The sequence below is a fragment of the Aspergillus ruber genome, assembly GCF_000600275.1.
Source record: "Aspergillus ruber CBS 135680 unplaced genomic scaffold scaffold00034, whole genome shotgun sequence".
NCBI classification, from domain to species: Eukaryota; Fungi; Ascomycota; class Eurotiomycetes; order Eurotiales; family Aspergillaceae; genus Aspergillus; species Aspergillus ruber.
In genome coordinates, this window is record NW_024467330.1 from 126,462 (window position 1) to 151,444 (window position 24,983).

Below are 24,983 nucleotides of genomic sequence, written 5' to 3' on the forward strand. Positions count from 1 at the left end.
TCTAGAAGGCTTCTTGTCCGCTTGAACTCAGTTCGAAGTATACACAATTATGAGAGATATCATGCCATATATCTCGTCTTTATCCTTTACACAAAAAGATACCAACCCCCTGTATGGAGTACCAAACCACCTATTCTGCACTACGTACAAGTACGTTTGTGCATAGAATATTCATGTTCGAAAATCCTTCTGGAAAATCCACTCGTGGCAAAATTCCCTTGCTCCGTGATTGGTCGAGATCCGCGCGTGAACTCCATGATTTCATTTTACTTGTTTCCATTTGTGGCGATCACCTATCACATTACTCGCTACTTACTTCCTGGCCATACCAGAGACACGCGTCTTGGTGCGTGCGGGCTAGCCCTGTATACAAGTGCCGAGTCTAGCTACCATTAAAAACGAGAGCGATGCAGGCACACCATCCCTCTCGCCAAACCGCTCCAGGGCCACACTCGATTCGACTCTCCCAAATACGCATTTCTATCCACTCTGGCCAGAAGCCTACGTACTCCCAGTCTACTAACTTATTGCTTTTATATTTAATGTCTCGGGGTCGACGATGATGTACCTGTGAGAGATCGTTGTGAAAAAACACGTACTCTTCACTGGATGGAGAGGTGCGGCGGGCCAGGTATCTCTGTCGTCTGCAGTCATAACCCGATATGGAGGAATAACTGGACCCTCTGGGTCTGGACTACCAGTGGTATCCGCCTTAGTCCTATGGAGTCTGGCAAGGTACCCCAACAACTCTCCAGTAACGACCCTCTTCTTCCTCTTTTCTAACCCGTCATCCTCACCCCCTGCACATACTCCGTAATCAACAAGAAACTCCCATCGACCTCGGAACAGGGATCTCAGGACAAACACGTCTTATAAACCGAAGACACGCAACCTCGTTCTGGGGACGTTCTTTGTTCAGCCGTGGGTCGTGCTTTGTACTTACCCCGCTGAGTTGTCATGTATTCGCTGGGGCGGAGGGTGCGTTTGATGAAGATGTTGTCGAAGTGGCAATAGGCTCTCTCGGTGGTTGTAGCGAAGCAGCCATCGGGTGTTGAGGGATTAGGAGGGGGTTCTGGCATGTTGGGTGGACGATCATGTATGCATGTGAGACTGATACGTCTAAATCAAGCAAGTACACAAATACAGAAGTGGTGGGGGGTAGCAAACATCATGTGGTATAAGCTTCTACAATCCTTCTGGGACTACGGAATACAACAAGTGACCAAGAGTAACATATGCATTAATCCGCCCAATGCACCCTCGTGCGCCCTGTCTCCGTCCAATTCAAAATCCCTGTTAAGTGCCTGTAACAACAAACTGCATAAGCAAAAGCCTTTCCTACCCTTTTTCTCTTTTTCTGTTTTATCGAATTTTAATAAGAGGTATCATACAAAATAAAATCCCAAACAGCCAATGCTCTACGAAATGCGCAGCAAAAATTTAAAAATCAAGATAACAAGTTCTTCAATGATGGACTCGCACTCGCTCCTGATGGCGGTGCAGGAGTCCCGTTGATGCTGCCATGTCGGCCCTGGCTCGTTGGTGGCAGCGTAACCGGTGTATCCTCCACACGGGAAGCCGCTGGCGATACCTGCGTCATCGAAGGTGACGGCACTGGCGCACTAAGAACACGATCTGTAGAGTACATTCGCGGCGGTGGTCCGTTCAACGCGCTGATTGAGGGCGAGTGGCGCACCATCGTAGCCTGCACTTCTGGAGGCGATGCGGACGAGGCATATGGGCGTGGACCAGCTACTGGCACGTGTGTTTGGCGTGGTGAAGGGACAGGGACGGAACCGTAGGGACTCTGGTGCGTCGTATAGTGTTGAGGTGGAGGCACTCCGTTTGCGAAATGAGATGGAGGACCAGAGGCAGGATGAGATGGAGGATGAGATGGAGGATGAGAAGGATGAGAAGGGTGAGAAGGATGAGAAGGAGGCGGAGGTGGGGGTGCTTGGTAACCGTTGAGATGATGCGGTGCCGGTGGTGCAGTAGGTGGACCCCCGTAACCAGGTCCATGATCATACCCCGGGTACCAATCCGGCCTGGCGTGAATTTGCGGCGGTGCAGACGCTGTCGGAGGGAGAGGTGTCGGGTGATGCGCGTGCGGTGGCACGTATGGATTGCTGTACTCGACAAGTCGAGGTGTTGGCAACACCGGTCGTTGGGTGGGCGTAGTATAACCAGATGGCCGTGGTTCCGGGGTTGGTGCCGTAACGCTCTTTTGATGGCACTTGTGACATTCATACATCGGCTCATCTCGTTCGATAGTCATCCCATAGGATGGCGGAGGGTATGGACCTGGGTGGTATGGCGGGCTGATGCCGGACGGTGGCGGCCCACCCATTCCAATCCCGTTTAACAAAGGTGGCCGATTGCTCATCAGTGTCATCCGTCGCGACTTCTCCATAGACCACCATCTGGGACTGTAACTTGTCGAGCAGCGAACGCAATGTCGCTCCATGAGGTCCCCGGCAATTGGACGCGATGGCGCTGGAGATTCGGAATCGATCTCCATTTCGTCGGCAGGCGCCTCGTGGACATCCTTGACCGAACCGTTGGCGACCGATACTCGTCGTCCACTACCCAGCACAAGCGGCTGTGAAGGTCCGATAGACTGTTGAACATGCGCCGCTTTTCGAACAGCTCCGGTAAGCGTCAGGTCGGCCTGCTTGTAAGTTTGCACAAATCGCTGCAGCGCATTAACACCCTCCTTCTCCGTCATCTCGCCGACATCGTGAACGGCACCCGACACTTGGTGGTGGGGGCACCATATGGCCGCACTCGCAGACCCGGTCTCCTGTCCCAGTCGCATGCTGTTCACAGAATCACGTCGAGAACTCTTCACGGGCGCGATGTCGAATCCAAACCGGTATTGCGCTTGGAACGCGCAGCCAATATGAAACCGGGCATTACAGCCACTATGATGACAAGACACGCACGCGCCCTTGTTGGACTTGCAGATCTTGCAAACTTCGCGATATCTATCACTGGGAATGAAACCGAAACCTTCAGCCGGTTCGAGCTCCTTGGCGGTCCCGAACTTGATCTCCGGAGTCCATATAGCACACATCACATGTACCCAGTTGTTGCCCACTGTTCGCTTCAAAGGTTCTCGGGGACCGACAGGCTTACCAACAGCCTCTTGTCGTTGGCGGTAGAGCTTGATGGCCTCTTGGACCATCTCTTTTTCGAGCCTTTCCTTCTCCCGATCCCGATCAGTCTTCTTTTTATGAGAGACCCTAGGCGACTCCATCAACTCGTGTTCTGTCCAAGTCACAGGGCACAAGACACATTCGTAACATGTCGAAATCATCGGACTGCGATCGTTCGAGCACATATCACACAGCCATTTGATGCCGTTGCGCGTGGGACTGATACCATAGCAATTGCGATGTACTGTCAGGCGACAATCGCGACATGATAGGTGCTCGTTACCTGCAGGCTCGATCCGATTGCAAACGGCACATGGAAGCGTTCGGGCCTTTGGAGGATCGGGGATAATCGGCGGAGGCTCGGGTTTCTCGGTCGCCGCCGTCTTCTTCCTTTTTGCGGGTGCCGGTTCCACCGACGTAGCCGCTGAGCTGGTCGCGCTCTCTTTGTCGTTTACATGGTGACCCTTCCTCTTCGATGGTGGCTCCTGGGCTTGCGGTGTGGATTCACTGATACTGACGCCAAGCGCGGCCGCGGCCGCTGCAGTCCCACTGTTAATCGTGACTGGGGTTTCGGAAGTCATAAGAAGTTGGACTAGCAACTCCTCGTCCATTCGTCGACGCCATGACTTGTTACCGCTTTGGGAAATTTTCCTGGCCACTTCATCCACATTCTCCCATTGGATGCCGTATTTTCTCCATAGCTGGGCGCATCGCAGACAAAGGGCTACCATCAATTGAGAGCTCTTGTCCTTTTTGGAGGACGATGCTTCGGCAGGAACGGTCGCGCCGGGTGCCACTGCTGGTGCGCGGCGCCATTGTCGCGTGTTCCGCGTGTGGCAGAATTTGCATGTAAACCCGCGTTTCTTGTCGGCCGCTTTATCCGCATCGAACGCTGAATCATCCTGATCGTCTGCTATGTCGTCTGCCAGTTTGGCGGCTGCCAGGTCCCGCTTGGCTTCTTTTTTGCCCTTCCTCCCTTCATAATTGCCCCAAATCTGTTTCCCGCGGGGGCTCTTCTTCCAGACGTAATAGAATCGCACGATCTGGTAGTGGGGGACGGTCTTAACATGCTTCGTCACGTTGCGGAGTTCCGATCCATACTTGCTGACACCTTGTTCAAACAATTTGAGTTCTTCGGGTCGTAAATGGGGTTCCTTGAGGTCCTTGTATTTGTTAGACTTCTTGAGTTTGGCCAGTGCGGCATCCACGTTGAAACTATGGGCGTAGAGCAATTCCAGGGCTTTGTCCAGGAAATTGGTGGACCACTTTTCGAGGCCCATCGTGGGAGCAATCTCCTTGGCACGTGCCATATAATCGTCGATAAACTTTTCGCGCTCTTCCAGGGTTAAATCCGAGCCGGGGGCATCGTCTTCTCCGCGCGACGACGATGGAATCTGGGTGGCGGTGGGCATCTTGAATAACAGCTCAGAGGTCCGGATCGACTTTCCATTGACTGTTACTGGCTCATCCTCTCCGCGTCGAACATATCCAGTTGGTTCATCCGTCACCCATTTCGGTCGATTCGCCAGTTCCTGTCTGGCAGCTTCGATGGCTGCGAGAGTCTCCTTTCCTAGCTTAGAATCCTTGCGGCTGGATGACTTTTGCAAGTATTTCTTCTTGATTTCTGTCGGCTTGACATACTCCACAGGGCGCCCCGGCCACGGGTTGACCATAGCCTGGTGTCGCGGACCAAGACGAGAACTGGCACGCGGATATATCCGGTCATCGTAGTCCAATACATCTTCCACCCGACAATGAATACCCAAGTACCGAAAAGGCCACATCCGTGCCTGTGCTGTCTGTTCCTCGGTGGCCGGATGGATTGCCGTGTCATCGGCTACGGCTGGCGTGCTACCCTTGGTGCCATTGGCAGCACCATTCGGATCCTCTTCCTCTTCCTCGGGAATCTCTTCTTCTCCTTCGGGCGGAGCGTCACCGATCATAGAAGTGTGGCGAGCCTCCAATTTTCGTTCCTGTGCACGGCTACAAGCGGCGCAGGCCCATGCGAAGCCACGGGCCGGTTTCTTGGTTAATGCGGGCCGTACACAATACATATGGTATGTATTGTGACAAACGGCGCAATCCACCGAATCCGTGCTAAATGGTGTTAGTTATCAAAATAGAATATAATAGAATAAAATTACATACTTTGCAGCATAGAGATTACAGCGTTTGCAGGTTTTGACGGCGGCTGTCAGTTCCTTGCGCTTGCCGATTTCCACTAGAACAAACTTCCACCGGTCGTCCAAAACCTTCTTTACGTTCGCGGGGACGTTAATAACTTTACTGGTAGGAATGACGTCGTAGTAGCGATGGATGTAGCGGTCGAACATTTTATCGTACCAAAAACTATCCCGGGATTTGCGGTACTCGTCAAAGTTCTCGATCTCCGATAAATGCCGAATTTGGCATTTTCCGCGTAATGAACCCAGGGGGCAAGTGTCGGAATGCATAGAGGCAAACACTAACCGAGTGTCTGCAACTCTCCGTTGAATGTCACGCGGCCGATAATACCAGTTGACTCGCAACGCTTCGATCGGCCCCGAAGGCGTATCTTTGGATGGGATGAATTCCATGATTCTGGCCAAATAATATGGCTCCCCAGGTGGCTCACAGATAAGATAAACATGGTCTGTCAATTAGTTAGCACATATTGAATAAGAATTCTTTTTTTTTTTTTTTTTAAAAAAAAAAAAAAAAAAAAAAAAAAAAAAAAAAGCATACCGTTGACTGCGTAGGTGGTCCCGTCGTCCGCGGTCAGTACACCGTCCATGAGACTAGCGCCATGATTTTCAAAATGGACCATGTTAGACGCTGTTTGTCCCTGGACAAAACCAGGCGCGGTGGTAAAAACCTTCTTGGTGGGATTACCATTGGAGGGGTTAGAATTGGTCGCGTGGGAGTTGGCGGGTTGCTTTCGTTTCCGCGAGGGATTTGACGTTGCGGCGTTGCTCTCTTCTAGTTTAGCGGAAAAGGAAGAAGTGCCGGGGATGGAGTCCTTGGCAGAGGCAGCGGCGGCGGCTGCTGCTGCGGCTGACTGGGACCCCCCATTTGAGGCCGCGGGATTTTTTCGCGAAGATGGCTTTTCAGAGTCGTGCTGCTGCTGCTGTTGCTGTTGCTGTTGCTTGCTGCTGGAGCCATTGGCGTTACTGGTTGGCGCCACTGCACCACTGCGTTTGGACGATTTGGACGCGGATGCGGGATGAGCGACTTCCAGGTCCACGTCAAAGTCGCGATCCTCTGCATAATTGGGACGCGGCGCATTGCGACCCCTCGAGCGCGTGCCATAGGCAGTGGCGGAAGAGTTAGACGGCTGCTCTGAGGCAGGAACCTCAGAGGGTGATGCGCTGGCAGTCATGAGTTGAGGCTGCGATTCATTCGCAGGTTGAGTAGTGGTGGTGGTAGTGGCGGGCTGAGCTGACTTGTTTGATCTCCCGTGGTGATCGTTGCGCTGCTCTACTTCTTGTGGCTGTTGCTGCTGCGGCTTGTTGGAAGGTGACCTGTCCGCGGACATGACAGGATCTCATCAAAAGCAGAAACAAGAGGAAGAGAAAAAGGTGGATGGATGGAAGGGGAAGATGAAAAAAAGAAAAACTCCAAAAACGGCGCTACAGTAGAGAGAAAATAGAAACAGGGAGTAGACTTCCGTGGGGAGGGGGAGAAGCGTTTGGTAGTCCGGATTGCGATAGGGGAAACAAACACCAAAAGTAGAGATGAGATGAATAGGCGCTGGAGATGCGAGAAAGCTCAGTTGACGGGACGATCCCGCATGGGAAGTGCAGGTTGAGAAAGAACAAAAAGAAAGACTAACAGCGGACGTGGAGAGAAGACATGAAGCGGCGATTGGCCGAGTAATGTGACAAAAGGAAGAACAACAGAGGGCGAGTCAGTGAGAAAAAGGGAAAAGGAAAAAGGGAGGAAGTGGAAATGAGAAGAGAAAGTGAAAGGATAAGAAGAAAGGCAAGTCAGTGGAAAAATCTCGGCCGCAGGAGATCCCCGGATCGAAGTAAACCGTTATGGGCAGGGGATTCGATTCCCTTTCGGCAAGGGTGATATGTTGAGTGGTGGGAAAGTGGATGTGCAATATCGGGGAAACAGGAATGTGAGGATATGGTTTAGCAGGGACAGTGAATAAATAATATACGGAGGGGAAGAGAGGATTGGAGCTCGAGGGGAACAGACAGAAAAATGTAGGAGAGAAAGAAGAGAGAAAAGAAGACAATCAGAAACCAAGAATAGAGTGATGATGATGATGCGGTTCCTTAGCGGCGGTGGAAAGCCTAGTAACAAAAAAGAAAAAGAAAAAGAAAAAAAAAAAAAATACACGCGCAGAACCACAATAGACCGGGAGGCAGGATACAAGATCGAGTCGAGTTACTGTAATCGGAAGAAAAGAAGGAGGGAAGAAAAGAATGAAAGGAAGAAAAAGTGGAAGTGAGCGAAGGCGAAATGAAAGAGACCCAAGAAGGCATTCATCAAGATATCCTATTCCAGGATGTTCCGACCCGTCGTGTGCCCCTAAGTTAGTCCCGATGGGTTAATATGACAACCTCCGGATTGTACGTGTACCAGTACGGAGAAGTTATTCTACCAAGTATTACAAGTATTCTTATTCTACTGTTCCTATTCCCTGCACACTTAAGGGTACTCTCCGTGGAAATGTACTCTGTAGGAAGACTGATACTCTGAATACCAACGTTGTGATCTACACTGCGGAAAAGACACATCCTCCAAACGAGCGCGAGGGAATCCGGACGGTGGACCGAGCGACCCGCGGCATACATATTCACCACGGGAATTCTACGTACCCATATATGTTCTTGCACTCTGTACTCTCTGTACACCCATGTTTTATTCTGTTAGCATCCGTACGATGCAGAACAATTACGAGCCACTGACTCGATCCACCAGTAGAAAATTCTTGATTTGTCCGGCTGCACTGCACCTGTATGTACGACTGCTGGAACCCCCAGGAGTACTCCGTGTGTACTTTAGGTTGCTTTTAGGAGATTCTCATTCTCCAACTCTCCCTAATATTCTCTTCTATTTAAATCCCCAAACTATCCCAACAATGGCATTACCAATCGTGCTACGAGAATCCCTCCGTCCTTCTATACCCAATCTGGCATGGATCTGGATCCTATCGCCATTGACCCGGCCAATCATAGTGTGCAGTCCGTTTAGAGTAAGTCATGATGCCTAGTCAGTACGCCCCTGTATTGGGAGTGTATTGGATGATTGTATGGGTACATTTCAATAACTACAATTGACTGTCTGTGTTGGCATTTATCCAAACAGCAATTGTTTGAAAATAATACAGTCTTCAAAAGCACTACATACAAGACCATTCCAATAACGATGTGAGGGGCCAAGGGATGTGATCCACCTCCCGATGGAGAGGCGTGCGGGTGTTGTGCAGATATCTGGCAATGTCATTCTCCGACTATCTAGGTAGCTTGATGAGCAAAATTATTCCGCTTTTCACCTATATAAAGTATATTCTACGAATGCTCACTGTTCTGTATACCAATAAGTGTCATGTCCGACCGGCTGGATCGTTTCCATTCCGATGGAGCGCGCCTGCCGATCAACGCTTTTGATTGGCCCGCTCTTTGACGATCCAGGAACCTTCGCTGAAAGGTATCAGATTATGTAATCTATACCTGAGGCCTCCGTGTACACCGCGTTCGCGTCGATGGAGGGGTCTTGAACCATGACTTGGACTGAGATAAAATAAGGCGATTAGTGGTTAATCACTTCAAAGGAATAAGTCGTCCCAGTCACATAGTGCAGCGGAGATGATCTCTCATCCATAAGACTGGAGGCACCAAACATCCCTCTGCCATGTCGGGGCAACAGCCATTTCAATCCCATGGCTTCAATACCTCCATCGATATCGTGCGCAGACAAGCTTACAGCGTGCCTTCGCTGGTGGGTCACAAGCGCCCTCCAGAGTCCCCGTCAGGTGACTCGCCGTCCAAGACATCTACCTCGGGCGTCAGCCATGGCCTGAATACCATCCATCAGCCAAATCCCGACTATCATCAGGCTTCCTCGATTTTTCGTTCCGTGGGCTTTGTTCGTCCTTCATTTGGCCAATCACGGGGTCGTTTAGTCGCCAGTGAGATTCGCCCTGTAACTGCTGCAGCGGAGGACCATCATCGCAGCATAGAGGAACAGGCCCCCCCTTCATCAAGCCAGAATCCACTTCTATCACTCCAAGACCCCCGATATGGTCTGCCCCCATCGTTGATCGCGAATTTTGCGGCCTTGGGGGTCAGCAGTATCTACGGATGGCAGGCATCCTGCCTATTAGCCAGCGGGCTGCTGACGGGTGAACGCCACCTAGTCTATACAGCACCCACAGGCGGTGGGAAGTCATTGGTTGCTGATGTTTTAATGCTGAAACGCATCATTGAAAATCCGTCTAAGAAAGCTATCTTGGTGTTGCCTTATGTTGCTTTAGTCCAGGAGAAGCTCAAGTGGCTGCGACGCATTGTGCAGGACGTGGATAAATATGTTCCTGATGATCAAGATGCAGATACGAAGCCTGCGTATAAGCGCTGGCAGAAGGAACAAAGGTCTATTTGTGTTACTGGGTATTTTGGTGGGAGTAGGACTACGGCTTGGGCGGATACGGATATTGCTGTTTGCACAATTGAAAAGGTTTGCTATAGGCTCGCTGTCTTGTTCAATTCTAATAGTGTTAGGCCAACTCGTTGATTAATAGTGCCATCGAAGAATGCAGTATTGGCGATTTAGGCGTCATTGTTCTGGACGAGCTGCATATGCTGGACGATGAGCATCGTGGTTATCTTTTGGAACTCATGGTCACCAAAATACTATTGCTCCAGCAGGATATCCAAATCATTGGGATGAGTGCCACTCTTTCGGTATGACTGAGCTCCATACTGAATTCGCTCGAGGCTGACAGAGTAGAACACCGAACTGCTGGCAGAATGGATGAATGCCAAATTCTTCATTTCGACTTATCGGCCGGTTCCGATTGACGAATATCTGATCTACGAAAATGCTATCTACCCAGCGGCAACATCAAGACAACTCTTCCAAACCATCTCCAAACTAAGATTCGCACCAACAGGGACCCTGACAAACACTATACCTCCACATCGAATGGTCGAGCGCTCCACATTCCGAGAACTTTCCAATCCCATGACGAACTCGATGGTCGCTTTGGCTGTCCACACAGCCATAGCTGGATACGGCGCGCTAGTGTTCTGTGGCAGTCGTCAAGCTTGTCAGCTTCATGCAGCTATTATAAGCGAGGCTATGCCAGGAAATACTGACGTGGATCCAGCCGAGTTGAGTAAACGGTTGGATTTGTTAGCTGAATTGCGCAGTCTTCCAAGTGGTCTCGATCCCGTTCTTGAAACCACGCTTCTCAAGGGGGTTGGCTTCCATCGTGTGTGCATCTGGCCAGGATACTTGTGAACATCAGCTAACAATCCTAGATGCGGGAATGACAACTGAAGAACGAGAATTCGTCGCTCAAGCTTACGATCAGGGTGCCTTGAAGGTACTTGTTGCCACGTGCAGCCTCGCGGCTGGCGTCAATCTCCCGGCACGAAGAGTCATTATAAACGGTGCGCGAATGGGTCAGGAACTAGTCGGTCCTGCGATGCTGTAGGTACACAATCCTTCATGTGAATGTCATTTGGTTAACCATATAGACGACAAATGTGTGGACGCGCTGGTCGCAAAGGAAAGGACGAAGCTGGGGAGACGTACCTTATATGTGGAAAAGCGGATTTAGAGGCCGCGTGTGACTTGTTAGAGGCCGATATGCCCGCCATCGCAAGCTGTTTGGCTCCGGAGAAGCGGGGACTCAAGAGGTAGCCCTTCTTCAACATGTTCTTTCTGGCCTTTGCTTACACATTCAGGGCACTTTTGGAAGCAGTAGCAATTGGGCTGGCTTCTGGTTGCGAAGTAATCAAGGAATACGTGAAATGCACACTCCTCTGCCGGACATTGGACAAGAAAATCGCATACAACATTATGGATTCCGCACTACGAGAATTAGTCGACGAAGAACTTTTGCGTCTCACAGAGGACGAATCTTACGAGGCAACGCAACTTGGACAAGCGATTGTTGCATCCGCATTCGCCCCCGAAGATGGCCTCTTCATATATAAAGAGCTAAAGCGAGCACTGCAGGCTTTCGTCATGGACGGTGATATGCACATCTTCTACATGTTTACTCCTCTGCAGATAGCGGCGAGTACAAGAATTGATTGGCAGATATTCCGGGATCAATTGGATTTTCTTGACGAAAGTGGCTTGCGCGCGCTGCAATTTGTCGGTGTTTCGCCGGGTTTTGTCAACACCATGTACGTGCCCCCTCATATTCTCACGTTGCGAGAATATGTTTCTGACACACCTGCAGGGTCCAATCCGGCTCCACCTTAAAAGAAACCAACCCTGAACAAATCAACTTCGCTCGCATCTATCGTCGCGCCTACACAGCCTTCCAACTCCGTGATCTTTCCAACGAAGTTCCCCTCTCCACAATTGCCACGCGCTACCGTATCCCCCGCGGCACAGTTCAAACTCTAGCCCAGCAGTGCCACGGCTTCGCAGCGGGGATAGTCAAGTTCTGCCAACGCATGGACTGGGGCATGCTAGCAGCCGTGTTGGACCATATGCGTGACCGACTGGAAGCTGGGGCAAAGACAGATCTTTTGGAGATGGCGCAGGTTACTTATGTTAAAGGGTGGACGGCAAGGTTACTACGGGAGAATGGGTTTAAGGGGTTGAGGGAATTGGCGGAGGCGGATCCTAAAGACCTTGTTCCGGTCTTAACGATGGTATGTTCGGGATGCCCGATAAATACGGGATACAGTGCTGATGATATTAGGTAAATCCACGGAAATCGCATCAAAGTCAACTGCATCCGACAGAGGCAGAGCGGTATGCTGCCAAGTTGCTTGCTAAAGCGGAGATTATTGTTGCATCGGCGAATAAGATTTGGGGTATGCATATTTTTCCTTCTGTCATATGGATCGAGAACTGATTGTTTATTAGAACGTGAGATGCAGGTTGACTTGGAGGAGTAGGCCGGCACCTCGGACTTCACGTTTGTTTCGAGCTCCTTTGCCTGTGATTGGTCTGGTATATATATGACTACATATTATAGACGCATATTAGAGCCTCAGCCTCGTCTTTCGAGCCTGACGGAATATTACAACTGGTGATCACCACTTCCCCAGGCTTGCAGATTCCTGAGGTGCTCGCTATAGGTTGTTCCTGGGAAACAATCCTTCGGACAGTTAATAGTCCAGGCTTGTGAGAGCGTATGCCACTTGTCAATAAACGATACGATATCATATACCCTACCATCCACATGATCCGAGAAAAAAAAAAAAAAATCATAACCTATTCAACACCCTCTGCGCCTCAACAACCTCCCCTTGATCCACAAAATCCACCAACACTACATTCGGCCCCCTCCCATGCAAACCTTCGCACAACTCCGCCTGCGCCCCAATACTCCCATTTCCACGCACTGCATTCGTTTTCGCCGCACGGATCCGATCTGGTACCTTGATGCCTAGGATATCCACGTTGAGGAAGTGGTTGACGATGTACATGCGGTTGTCTGCGGTGGCCCCGGGGGGTCGGTCGATGGAGCAGTTTGGGAAGGAGGGGTTGGTTTCGCCAAAGGGCGTTTCGAAGAAGTAGGCGAATTCGTCGAGGATGTAGGGGATGCTGGAGGGGTTCGCGCCGTAATCTACGTACCTGTTAGCAGGTACCATATGTGATATGTAGTGCGGGAGGGGAGGGCATACCTAGAAAAACAACCAATCTCTTACCCATATCAACCATCTCCTGCACAGAGGGCCACTCATTCATCGGCAACACTCCACCCCCACTACCACCAGGAACAAAAACTAGCCCATCCAACCCGGCCTGCCCAAAAACACCCCCAAACATCTCAACCCCAACCCGATCCCCATTCGTCAACAGCAACGTCACAACCTCCCCTGGATTCTCCTCCAACCAACTCCCCACAATCCTCAAAAAATCCACCAACGACCCCCCATCCTCCAACACACAGCTCGTATGGCACAGTTGTAATCTGTTCTCATCGTCAGGCGCGCGGTGCGTCTGCCCCTGCAAGAAGCGGATGCCTAGGTCGAGTTGGGCAGTTACGTTGAGGTTTTGGTTCTGGGTTAAGTGCGGGCCGATGAAGGGAGAGTCGTGGGCGCCGAGGAGGGTTAGGTTGCTGTAGGGGAGAGTGAGGAGGGGTGGGTCGAGGGCGTTTGTTAGGATGAGGAGGGGGAAGAGGATTGGGTAGATAAAGCACTTCATTGTTGTCTAGTTTGAGATATGTAGATCTGGTTTGTGGTGTGCTCTGTTTTCCGGGATGCGAAGACATATATACTTCGTACATCGAAGGAGATTGTTTAGTCACACTATGCAATCACCTGAGTGTTTACTATCACGGAAAAATGATGCCGCATGTGATGGTCACACATCAGTTTTACCTTGGTCTGGTTGCACTGATCCGGATGCCCTGAGACTGATATACTAAGGTGTGGTTGGCACGTGTTCAAATGTTGATACATTGTTATCAGATGATCCGCCAGTCTGAGATATTTCACACATGCCACATATATAAGCCATAAAATAGCATGGATTTAAGACATATGTTAAAGAGTGTCTAATCATGAGCTATGTTGAGATTGAAATTCTACTCAGGGTTGCGTCTATACATGTTTATGCCCCAGGTGTCGATCATGTGATATTGGCATGTCGCTAACCATGCGATGCAACTCGAGAAACTCCATAGTGACCAATATAGAATTGATTACAGAGTAGAAATAAATTAGCTGCAGTAGAACGGAGAAAAAACATCCAGCGCCAACATATTTGTACAGCTCGGTTGTTTACTGCTCTAACTGCGACTAACCGCCGCACAGCCGCATGCCGCTTTCCTGACAGCTCTGACCTTTACTTGAACAATCCACACTCTCTGGCCAAGACCAGTCTATCAGCCACGGTCTATGCCATTCTACCCCTACGTCGGACGTTAATACTAGTATTCCCTGTTGGTGCGGCTCCATCTAATCCTCCGACTCCATCTCCATCTCCACATCACTGCCCGCCGCCCTGTCCACCTCGTCGCTCATCCGCTTCCCTCCCTCCAGACGCTTTCAATCGTCACCTTATAATAAACATCTCCCGGAATAGAGATTGGGTCAAGGCGATGGTCATTCGAACTTGTCGCCGATGAGCTCCATGGTCGAGGACAGCCATGACTGGGCACGAGAGGACGAGCTCGACCTGGGCCAAGATGAGCAGGATCAAGAACAGTACGATGCTACTCCCGGACAGAATAGAAATGGGAACGATTCGTCGCCTGTGAATGGCGACAATGATTCAATCGTACATGCCGAGGAGGGTCTGTCACCGGGACCGGAGGTTAATGGTCATGGGCAGTCGGCTGGAGTAGAGGATGATGCTCTGCCGGTGGACCTGTCATCGTCACCCCGGCCGGAGTTGTTGCGTGGGAGTATGGATGAGACTGCTTCAACACCGGATGATACGCCGTCTCTACAGGTAATTGCATCTCGTATTTCTGTTTTGCTTGTTCCGCGCTGATAACCGCAGGGCTCTTTCCGTTCCTCGCCCAGTAGCAACCTGCTCGCACTCCGGCCCAGTCCTAGCCCCTCCCATCGCCCCTTCGATCTACGCTTCCAATCGCGGCTCTCCTCCCCCTCGTCACCGTTTGGTTCGCGAACGTCCTCGCCGTACTTGGGATATATTCATTCGCGGCACTCCTCGTTGGTCAGCCAGCTTTCTCCGGGCACGGTAGATTCCGGCGACGAAAACCCGCAGGGCCCCTGGGATGTGGTACGATGGACTCGATTGCGGAAAATATCCGGGCAGGCGTTTTCGGAGGTTGGCAAGCGAAACTTTGGTCATCCTACTTGCATGACAGTTACCACATCCATCGTGATCGGGACGTCAAAAGGAGTGGTTTTGGTGTTTGACTACCAACAGAGTTTGAAGGCTATTATTGGACCTAGTACAAGGGCCCTCGAATGCGGTGCGATCACGGCGTTGGCCCTCTCGGCAGATCATTCGACCGTCGCGGCTGGTCATGCGTCTGGTGACATATTCACTTGGGAGATTTCCCGATCCGCGCGCCCATTTCTTCAGATCCCTCCGATCCCTTCAGAGCAAATCGATTCGCGAACCTCAGATGGACATATATCCGGCTCGTCGGTCGTGCACATTGGTTTCCTGGGTACCAGGCGCACGGCGCTGGTATCAGCTGATAAGCGGGGAATGGCCTTTTCGCACCTGGCTACGCGGGGAATGGGTGCTGTCGGACGAACCGTGAAGATCACTCGCATTCTGGGCCGATATCCTCTGACAATTGGAGAAGCTGGTCGGCCGCGAAAACCAAGCGCCATCCTCGCCTTCTCGCCCCTGCCACTGGGCAACGTTGAGCAACCCACCGACACGCTTGGCCTGGTTGCCATGCTTACTCCGTATCTCCTGGTGATTGTGTCGACAACACCCGTGGCGCAAACGCAGTATAAATCGCCGCGGCCAAAGGAGGTCACGGCTCATGGTGCAATGACGGGAGCGCTGGCTTGGTTCCCGGCAATCCGACTGAAGGGAAAAGACGCGCAGATCTCGAACACGAAACTCGTCTATTGTTGGTCGAACGTGTTAACCATACTCGAAGTCTCGGAGATGGAAACCGATGAGCCACCATCTAGAGACCGGCCACCCCAGCTCGAATTTAAAGCACGCAGTCGATGGGTCGCTGACGAAGCCATCGTTGCTGTGCAATGGCTGAGTCGTTCGGTTCTTGCTGTGCTAACAATCACACAGCAGCTGCTTATATTGGAAGATGGATCCATGCGCGTTACCGACTCGATTGATCTCCTCAACAGACATATCTACCATATGGATCTATTCTCTGGGCAGCTTCATTCCTTGGTCGAGCAGTTTCACGAAGAAGATGCTTCCATGCATGGTGTGGTGGCTGATGCATTTTACATGAGCTTCCGCTCGTACAAGGGCCGGTTATTCCTGCTGGGCTATAACGAGACTTTCATGGGTGCTCTGTCGAATTGGGCGGACAGATTACTGGCCCTCATGGAAGCTGGCGATTTTATTGGAGCCATCAAGATGGCGACGTCTTACTTCAAAGGCAGTGCAGAAAAGCTCACCGTTGGCCTTCCTGAAGAAGACGCGTTGAGACAGCCCATTGTTCGAGAGAGACTCTTGGAGATGATATCCGCATCGCTCAAGTACGCTTTTGGCCGCAATGCGGAAGCGAATAATGAGCGACTCGAGGGCAAACAACTCGCAGAACTCGTAAAGGCCTCTATTACGGCCTGTGTTTGTATGGAGGAATTAGAGTTTCTCTGGGATGAGGTTTTCACCTGGTACGAAGAGCATGAGTCGCAGGGTATCTTCCTGGATGCTCTCGAGTCCTACATCGTCGAAGGAACAGTGCGCTCGTTACCTCCTACCGCTGTGAAGGCGCTTATCAATCATTACTTCACGAACCACAGCGCGAGTGGTCTCGAGGAGATTATCTGTCTGCTGGATACCACGACGATGGATATTGATCAGGTCACGTCGCTATGCAAGCAGTACAATCTCTACGACGCCTATATCTACGTCTGGAATTGCTGTCTGGGCGACTACATTGGACCACTGCAGGACCTCTTGGAAATGATACCGCCGCCAGTGGAGTCATTCGCCAACGGAGAGTCTGCAGATGTACTTAAGCAATACGCAAACGCAGTGAAAATGTTCCCATACCTCTCCTTCGTCCTCACCGGCCGCATCTACCCAACCGGAGAGCCCATGGATGGGGCCGAATCTGCACGTGCCAAGGGTTCTCTGTACGACTATCTATTCTCAGGGAGCCCTTCGTACTCGGACCTCCATACCATGCTACAATTCGATACCCCCAGCTTTATGAGCATGCTTAACGAAGCGTTTGAAGACAGCTTCCTGAACGAGCAGGATCCGGATGAAGTAGCGCCTTCCCAGGGCATCGGCGCCTCGATCAACCGGCAATACCTGATTACGATTCTCTTGCAGGTTATGAGTTCCGCATCGTCGTCTTTCACGCCTTCTGATACCATTTACTTGGACATGTTTGTTGCCCGCAATCTTCCTAAATACCCGCAGTATATCTTGCTTTCCGGAACCACGCTACATAACGTTCTTGAGCGATTGTGCCATTATCCGAATCCTGAGATGAGCCAGGACTGTGAACTCAGTGTTGAGTATTTGCTGTCATTCTATCATCCGCCTGATATCCAGAGATTGATTCCTCTGTTCCGAGAAGCACGTTTCTTCCGTGTTCTTAAAGCGACCTATCGTGCTGAAAAGCAGTTCCCGCAATTGATACTCACGCATCTGGAGGATCCAATCGAGCAGGAAGCGGTCTTTACTTGTCTACAAGACTGTCTTCGGCCTGGTTCGGGTTTGGGCAAGAAGCAGAGACGGGATGTTGTCGATGTGGTCCAAGACAATGCACGGAGTTTGACAGCGATCAATGTGACCAGGGCAGCGCAGTCAATGCAGGAGCTTGCGCCAGAGACGCATAACAAGTTTCTCCAGGTCCTCGAGGAGGATAGCTACCGCCAGTATCAGTACCTGGTGGTTATTATTGAACCGCAGACGGTGCGAGGTGGTGAAAGCAGATGTTCTGATGTTGTCGAACCTTGGATGGTGGAGCGGTACGTGCAATTACTTTGCAAATACAATCCGACGCACGTTGCGGATTTCGTGGACGACTTGCAAACCAGCGATGTGCGACTCGAAGAACTCCTCCCGTATATAGAGGACAGCGGCATTGTGGATGCAGCGGTCATTCTACTGGCTAGACAAGGAGAAGTCCGTGGAGCAATGGATCGTCTTCTTGCGCATTTGGAAACTCTGCAGTCTGGACTTGTGGGCATCCTGCGGAGTATTCGGGAGAGTCCGGATTCTGCGAGCACGGCCGAGGCCATCGGTGACCTGGTCGAGTCGTTGAACAAGTATGCCCGTGTAGGTACCTGGCTGTGTCAGGGACAGTCCAAGATGGCCAGGCAGTTGGGCGGAGGCCCAATCAATGGTACACGGAGCATAACCGAGCTAGATCAGCCTTTATCATTCGACGAGGGTCTCTGGCTTGACTTGATCGAGGCCATAGTTCGGATCGCGAGCAACGTGTTCACCTTGCTCTCAAAAGAAGACCTAGCCAACACCAAAGCCCAGCAAGCCCCAACATCCTCACAATACGGAAGCAACGCCGCACAGCTAATCTCATCATTCCGCACCCTCGTCCAACAAATATTCACCACACTCCTCTCCAACACTGTCAAAGGCGGCTCCTCGTCCCCCTCCCCTGCATCGATTTCCCCATCAATGCCAACAACACCTACTACTCCTAAAAACCCCAGTTCTGTTACTCCCCTCGGCAGTCAACGAAACGACATCTCCTTCCTCCGCATCCTGCGCTCCTTCCTCACCCGCGCTGCAACCTGGTCTCCCTCCCTCCTCGAACTCCGCACCGTCCTCTCCTCTATCTTCTCCGCATACACATACGAGAGATCTCTACTGTCATTGGCAAATGGCATGCTCGACCGCGACCTCTTCGTGCATGTCGATGAAGTCACCCGCCTCCGACAACGCGGCTGGCGGCCCCGCGGACAAACATGTGAGATCTGCCGCGAGAAGATCTGGGGTCCCGGCGTGGGCATGAAGTATTGGAGAAGCTGGGAAGAACGACAAGGCGAGCAATCACAGCACAGAATGAATAAAATGATCTCAGTGCAAAAAGACCCCGTCATCGAAAGAGGAAAGGGCAAAGCCGCCGCGCACCACCGTGCCATTTCTCAAAGCGCTGCCGCGATCGCAGCAGCAGCAAACCAGTCCTCAAACGATCAAAAAACAGTCGTCAACGACGATGAAGAAACTCCTACACCACCGAACCCCGATAGCGAACCCGCTAGCCCCGCTGTTATATTCTCCTGTCGCCATTTGTACCATCGTGAGTGTCTCGTTGCGATTGGTGGTCCGTCGCGGAGTGTTGCGAGCCGCGCGGATCAGCCGGTGCATTTTTATAACCCTGATGGGTCGGGATGGGTGCCTGTTTGTCCTGTTTGTACATAGCGGTTGGATTGCTAGCTATATGGCTATATGTGTTATTTATGTATACCAGAGTAGGAATATGAATGGGTTTATGACAATGGATATTTATGTGCATTTTAAATCGGCCAAAGGATATCAACATATATTCGATTTAACGATGTGACGATCAGCAGGCGGCCGAAAAGGGCTACGTCGGTAGCCGTTTTACGGTCCCGTCTTGGTATCAGGTGAGCGTATTCCCACGGACACGGACTTTCCCTCAACGTCAGGCCACGGGTTTCACTTTTCTTGACGCTAGTCTCAGATGGAACTTCTGTTGCTACTTCGTTCAACATCATCTATCTAGACCTTCTCGCAGCGGTCGCTGCGGAGGGGAGCCTTTCTTGGCTCCCCTCTCAACCATCATATTCTCTCTAGGTAGAAGTCCCATTGTGTCGACCGTGTGCTTCCCTGTTTCCATCCTTTCTGCCATGAGCATCTTTCACAGCGCTTCCCATGCTTTTGAAGTCCGTCCTCGTCCACGAAACAGTTGTTATCCTCACCTTTTCTCCTACTCCAGGCTTTTCTTTGTTTGCCAATCCCCCCGCGGCCTGTGTCGACCATGGCGTCTCGCTCCTGACCTATCGGATCTGACGACAAAGAAAATCAGACCGATGCCAGCTTCGACCTGACTGAGATCTTTTCAGACAACGGATCTGATAGTGACTCCACCAGCAAACCGGAACTTGACATTGAGGATTCGGATGATGAAGAACATGATCCGGCGACAATATCTCTGATGGTGAGGGCCAGCTGCCTCTTGAACACTATTTGGCCAAAGCAGAGAGCTTGAATGTCTCCCAGCTTCAACAGCAGCGGTACAGCGACGGCGTTCAGGAAAAACTTGATGAGACCCGCATGTACTGGAATAGATAGATAACTCTCTTGACCCTTAGGCTATGTTGAAGGCTCACTGGTGGCTCCCTTGCCGATATTGTCGGTACATTGGTGTCGACCCGGTACAGCACTGGCAATGGATCTCAGACTCAGATGAAACGGCCTCTTGCCTGTATGCATTTCTCGGCCAACCCTATGGATAGAAGAGGTTACCGATGCTCTCCAAAATGTCATCCTACAGCATGCAGATATCCGCACTTTCGCCCGACATTAAGAGGTGGATGTTGATGTTGACATCAGGCAATAAAATAAAATAAAATAGGATAGAATGAAATAAAATAACATAACCAAAACAATCAATAATAAGACCAGGGTATTCAAAATTCCAACCCATCCTGCATAACAAAAAAACCGTAAATCATCAGATTTTAAACCCAAGCACATCCCTCTTATCATCCGTCAACCGTCCCCACTCCAACAACAACCGGAACAAATAAATTTCCATGTCCTCCTTCCTCAGCGCCTTATTTGCCCATTTCCTCCCCTCCTCTGCAATCCATTTCCCCTGCAGATCATGCGGCTCCATTAATACCTTCTCCTTCCCGGATACGGGGTCTGTCACGCTCACGTTGACACCTGCGAAGTATGCCAGTGTACTCCAGACATCGTGGAGACGGATGTCAAGCGGGACAAAGTGCAGCCAGGATGTAACCCGGGAGTCGAGCCATTGCCTGAAGAGCCCTGTTTTGAAGGGGATGCTATTTGATCGGAGAAAGGACAGGAAGCGGCCGCTGAAGCCCGCGCCGTCGAGATCGACTAGGTAGCGGTAGTTCCAGTGGGATTGGAACTCAACGTGTTCGGCGGTGTGCATTTCGTCGAGTTGCTCGCCGCAGTCGTCGCAGCGAACGACGTCAGAGAGGTGGATGTTAACGCTTAGGCCTAGTTTTTCGGTTGGAGCGTGGCTGGGCATTATTTGGTAGGAGTAGGAGTCGGGGTCTTGGCTGGGGAGGAGGACAGAGACTTGGTTGGTGTTGTTTTGGACTAGGTGTGTTAGGCGTTGGCGGGGCATGCCTTTCCATTCGCCTTTGCGGCTTACTCCTTCGGAGGTGCTTCCGATCCAGAAGAGGGTATTTTCTTTGTTTGTGTACTCGGGGTCTGGGAATTCCTTTGATGGCTCGTATTTTACTTTATCGACGTAGTTCCATGGACTTGGGAATAAGATATCGTTGAAACCGGATATTTTGCTTTGGCTGAAAACCGGTGCCAAGTCCTGCGATACTTTCAAAGATGCTGGCGAAAGCATAAAACCATGGAGCCATATCAGATCAGGCTGATGGCATATGTCGGATGCAATATTCCAGTCCACAGGGAACTGGCCCATCGAGTGAGGCCGGATGCAACTTAAGCATATGCCGTGTCGATCCCAAATCCGCTGAGTACGGGCCTTGGAAGATGGCGGACACACGACGCTGGCGTAGCGATCGTAGATATTCTGCCACGAGAAGTCCGTAAACATGGTGAAGCCAGTTTGATCGGCTGGATCAAGAGCCCCCCATCCCGCATCACGATCGGCTGACCACTCCTTGACCAGGTTACTCTCGGTGATAAAGGACTGATATTTTCCTTGGCTCTTCAATTGGGTAGCTTTGTCCCATGGGACGGCCACGCGCGGCTCGTCGTTCAAGTTGAAGACCAGATCCATATCTGGAAGATATTGAGAGAACGGTTCGATGATCTGAGCGGCACCCTCTACCATCCACCTGTGTGTGGGTTTGATTTCCACCTGCAGGTTGACAGAACCATTGCGGATGGCGATTGCGCCGACGTCGTTGAATGGATTTGTAGCAACCTCATGCGTGAGCGATCTCAACCGCTCAGGTGGCAATGCGCGGAATGGAAGGAGGTCCTCGTATATTTGATCAAAGTCGTCAATGATGACCGATGATCGCTTGGTTGCGTATTCATACCACTTGTCGAATCCTCTGCCTTGGGTCAATAGAGCAAAGCAAATTATGGAGAGTTCAGCACTTACGGTGGTGGATGTTGATTATATCGCCTGCGATATTCCTGCACAGCACCGGCAAGGTTTTTGCTTCCTCGCGCCTGGGAAAGCCATGTTTTATGATGGGCTCGACCGTCGTATATAAGCAAATCAATCGGATGTAGGCTGCCAGCGGCAGGCTGTTTGAAGATTAAAATGAGTCCAATGCCAGCCATAATCGAGATCAGAATCCGCATAAAGATATTATACCCCCAGAGTGACTTTTGCTCTTCCCTTGAAGCTGTACGCACACAGAGGAATAGCATAGCACCCAGGAATATGGTGGCCAGAGCCATAAAAGCATGAGAAGGGGGGATGAATGGAAATGGTTCTTGTCCATTGAACAACGCCGATGCCCATGTAAAGTAACCAGTGATGAAGCCTGCCATAGTCGATATCCCTACTACGCCGTAGTAGACGAGCTGCATCAATCAGTACAAACAGAATTGTATGCAATAAGAGCAGTACCAGGCTTACAAGATGAGAGGCAGACACCAATGAGAACACCACCAGCGATGCCTGTCCAAAAAGACTTCGGAAGTAACGGGTATCAGGATCGAGAATGGGAATATGGTTCCTTCTCGCCAACCAGATACCAGTCACTGACCAAAACGAAGCGACACCCTGCAGTGAGAAGATAAATGTTAGACATCCTGCAAGTTAGAATATAAAACCAAAGTTGGGCTCACAAGTAAGCAATAGCCCCATGAGATAGGAGACTGCTTCCTTTTCCCTTCTGGGGTCCGAATTCCGTCCCGGAACATTTCCGCAGCGACAATTAAAATCACCGAATCGAGGATCGCACTGAAAACCCTGAGTGCTCGCAATTGTGGACCTAGGCCGGATATGAAAGGGCAGATGTAGGTTGACTCTCTGCCATTGTGGAAGGAAGAGGTAATAATCCCGCCAACCATGAGCAAAGCCGTGGGAATGACATATCTTATGCGCGTTCGGCCGAGGTATAGGTATAATCGTTTGAATAGCGCAGTTATCTTGCAAAGGTGTTCAGTTGGTGGCTCGCCGCCGAAGTCATCGGAAGACCGTTGACCATTTGGTCGAGATCGTTGGTTGCGCCAATAATCGAACAAAGAAACGAGGAACGGGATCGCGTGCTGGAAACGGAACGCCAATAAGCAATGGTCTATCGCGGTCCTTGTTCGCATACTTACTGTGTATCCTGTAGGCGCACATTCGATGCGGATAGTAACCCGTCGATATATCTCTACCCTTATACAGCAAATGGCTGATACTGCAGCGATCCGTATCCATTTCCCATACTTGAGCGACTTTAGAATAGGGAGCCCACCAATGGGGCTCCCTGGCGAAAGGGGTCTTTCCCCCAGCGGACTCTCACCAGGTTCGACGAGTGGTATCACGGAGTATCGGTTCTTATGCGACAGGGACTTTGGGGTGGGGATATGGTGGAAGAATCTGCCTAGAATAACGAGGGAGATTCCAGACAGTAGACATACAAACACAATCGAACTGAGAGGACGATCTGCTCGGCAATGGGGTTCTTGGTTAGCTGGCCGCCTGGCAGTCTTCTTCCCCTGTGCCTCCGGTTCTGCTACTCACCAAAAACAAATGTGGTATCGTAGGTGGTCGTAAGAAACGTACAGCTTAGAAAGAAGACTCTATAAAAGGGATCCAATCAGCCAATTTCCCAGACAAGCCTTCCATAGCAGAAAAGTCTCTCATCGCAAATTGCAACAACAGGGAGGCAGTATTACCCCACAGAGGCCTTGAGCCCCGTGTCCGCGGTTAAAGATACCATCTGAAACGACTGTTATGGCACGGTTAATTGAACCAGAAACATAAACCTTCCCACTGCGTTGTCGTAGTCCATTTGGTTCACCACATGCCGTGCCGTGCTCTTCACTGGTAAGAATGGTCGATATGGTATCTCCGCGTGCGCAATAACCCAACGGATGGACCGGAAGACGAGTCACAAAACGGTCCAAGAGCGAAAGGAAGTGAGGAGACAGAAGCCAGTCAAGTGAACGAAACTAATGGACGCGACTGAAACGACAGAATCACCAAAGGCGTCACTGCGCTGCTTGAAAGAGTTCTCCGGGAAATTTGTCTCGCCTATCTGAGGTGGAGACGTCAGGGGGACGGAGTGGTGACGCCGGGGACTGAAAAAAACAGTGGTCAAAATTTAGCTTCAGCTGAATGTTTATTAGCACTGTCCTAGTAATAAAAGACAAGATAGAACAACAGATTTAATCCATACCGGAGGTTAGTACTCTTGTAGTGGGCGGGGAGCACGCAATACACAACGGCAGCAGCGCGAGTGATTGGCAGCTCTGTAGGTCTTTTTCGAGTAAATGATAAACACAATGCCTGGCTGCATGGAATAGCGGCGATCAATATTTGCTGTTCCCTGTTTCAACCGATGCGTCAGAAACAGGGATCTAACCAATGAAATCGACAGACGCAATTGAGCTAGAAACTTGACAGTGCTTCATAGTCCGGAGCCGATGTCGAGAAGCAGCAGTATTCCGGGTTCGTTGATGGTTAGGTGGTGAGAGACACGGCTAACTCTCATGGATGCTCAGCCCGATCGCAGCGCATACCTGGCACATGCACATAAACAGCCATTTTTTCTCTGTCTCTGCTCTTTGTATAGACAGGCTGTTTCAAGCGAGGAGAGAAGATGTAAAGAGTTTTCCCGAAATGGTAAGGTACCGGAATCTTGAACTACTAGCTCAATACGGTTAGCTTTCCCTTTTATGGAATAGACTAGACTCAAAGTGGGCTTGAAGCACGTGCCATCT

The 24,983-nt window shown here is 50.8% G+C and overlaps 5 protein-coding genes across 5 annotated transcripts; 2 read left to right on the forward strand and 3 right to left on the reverse strand.

Moving 5' to 3' along the window:
* Window positions 1-1,447: 1,447 nt before the first annotated feature.
* Window positions 1,448-6,669, reverse strand: EURHEDRAFT_405992 (DNA-binding E3 ubiquitin-protein ligase SNT2; the record flags this gene model as incomplete). Its single annotated transcript, XM_040780428.1, has 3 exons — window positions 1,448-5,252; window positions 5,304-5,787; window positions 5,880-6,669. The coding sequence occupies 3 exons, from the start codon at window positions 6,667-6,669 to the stop codon at window positions 1,448-1,450; spliced, it is 5,079 nt and encodes a 1,692-aa protein (XP_040635194.1).
* A 2,187-nt stretch (window positions 6,670-8,856) lies between these two features.
* On the forward strand, window positions 8,857-12,618 carry EURHEDRAFT_416384 (DEAD/DEAH box helicase). Its single transcript, XM_040782936.1, has 9 exons — window positions 8,857-9,821; window positions 9,866-10,048; window positions 10,095-10,578; window positions 10,628-10,799; window positions 10,847-11,008; window positions 11,057-11,503; window positions 11,560-11,980; window positions 12,031-12,145; window positions 12,198-12,618. Exons 1-9 carry the CDS (start codon window positions 9,000-9,002, stop codon window positions 12,227-12,229), a joined length of 2,838 nt encoding a protein of 945 aa, XP_040635195.1. The 5' UTR covers window positions 8,857-8,999; the 3' UTR covers window positions 12,230-12,618.
* EURHEDRAFT_416386 (uncharacterized protein) lies at window positions 12,528-13,983 on the reverse strand. The gene is made up of 2 exons (XM_040782937.1): window positions 12,962-13,983; window positions 12,528-12,903 (listed from the first exon to the last, which is right to left on the reverse strand). Exons 1-2 carry the CDS (start codon window positions 13,482-13,484, stop codon window positions 12,542-12,544), a joined length of 885 nt encoding a protein of 294 aa, XP_040635196.1. The 5' UTR covers window positions 13,485-13,983; the 3' UTR covers window positions 12,528-12,541.
* A 64-nt stretch (window positions 13,984-14,047) lies between these two features.
* On the forward strand, window positions 14,048-19,407 carry EURHEDRAFT_526224 (CORVET complex membrane-binding subunit VPS8). The gene is made up of 2 exons (XM_040786977.1): window positions 14,048-14,735; window positions 14,787-19,407. The coding sequence occupies exons 1-2, from the start codon at window positions 14,406-14,408 to the stop codon at window positions 19,308-19,310; spliced, it is 4,854 nt and encodes a 1,617-aa protein (XP_040635197.1). The 5' UTR covers window positions 14,048-14,405; the 3' UTR covers window positions 19,311-19,407.
* Window positions 19,408-20,586: 1,179 nt separating this feature from the next.
* On the reverse strand, window positions 20,587-23,980 carry EURHEDRAFT_464860 (putative capsular associated protein; the record flags this gene model as incomplete). Its single annotated transcript, XM_040784991.1, has 7 exons — window positions 20,587-22,147; window positions 22,198-22,628; window positions 22,684-22,830; window positions 22,896-23,318; window positions 23,376-23,707; window positions 23,782-23,840; window positions 23,937-23,980. 7 exons carry the CDS (start codon window positions 23,978-23,980, stop codon window positions 20,587-20,589), a joined length of 2,997 nt encoding a protein of 998 aa, XP_040635198.1.
* Window positions 23,981-24,983: the final 1,003 nt, after the last annotated feature.

Bases quoted from the DNA above. Each gene is read 5' to 3' on its own strand.
- EURHEDRAFT_416384 (XM_040782936.1), top strand. From the start codon at position 9,000: ATGTCGGGGCAACAGCCATTTCAATCCCATGGCTTCAATACCTCCATC. The intron at 9,822-9,865 runs GTTTGCTATAGG...TAATAGTGTTAG, and splicing joins CTGTTTGCACAATTGAAAAG to GCCAACTCGTTGATTAATAG. The intron at 10,579-10,627 runs GTGTGTGCATCT...TAACAATCCTAG, and splicing joins CAAGGGGGTTGGCTTCCATC to ATGCGGGAATGACAACTGAA.
- EURHEDRAFT_526224 (XM_040786977.1), top strand. From the start codon at position 14,406: ATGAGCTCCATGGTCGAGGACAGCCATGACTGGGCACGAGAGGACGAG. The intron at 14,736-14,786 runs GTAATTGCATCT...TGATAACCGCAG, and splicing joins ATGATACGCCGTCTCTACAG to GGCTCTTTCCGTTCCTCGCC.
- EURHEDRAFT_416386 (XM_040782937.1), bottom strand. From the start codon at position 13,484: ATGAAGTGCTTTATCTACCCAATCCTCTTCCCCCTCCTCATCCTAACA. The intron at 12,904-12,961 runs GTATGCCCTCCC...ACAGGTACGTAG, and splicing joins GAGATTGGTTGTTTTTCTAG to ATTACGGCGCGAACCCCTCC.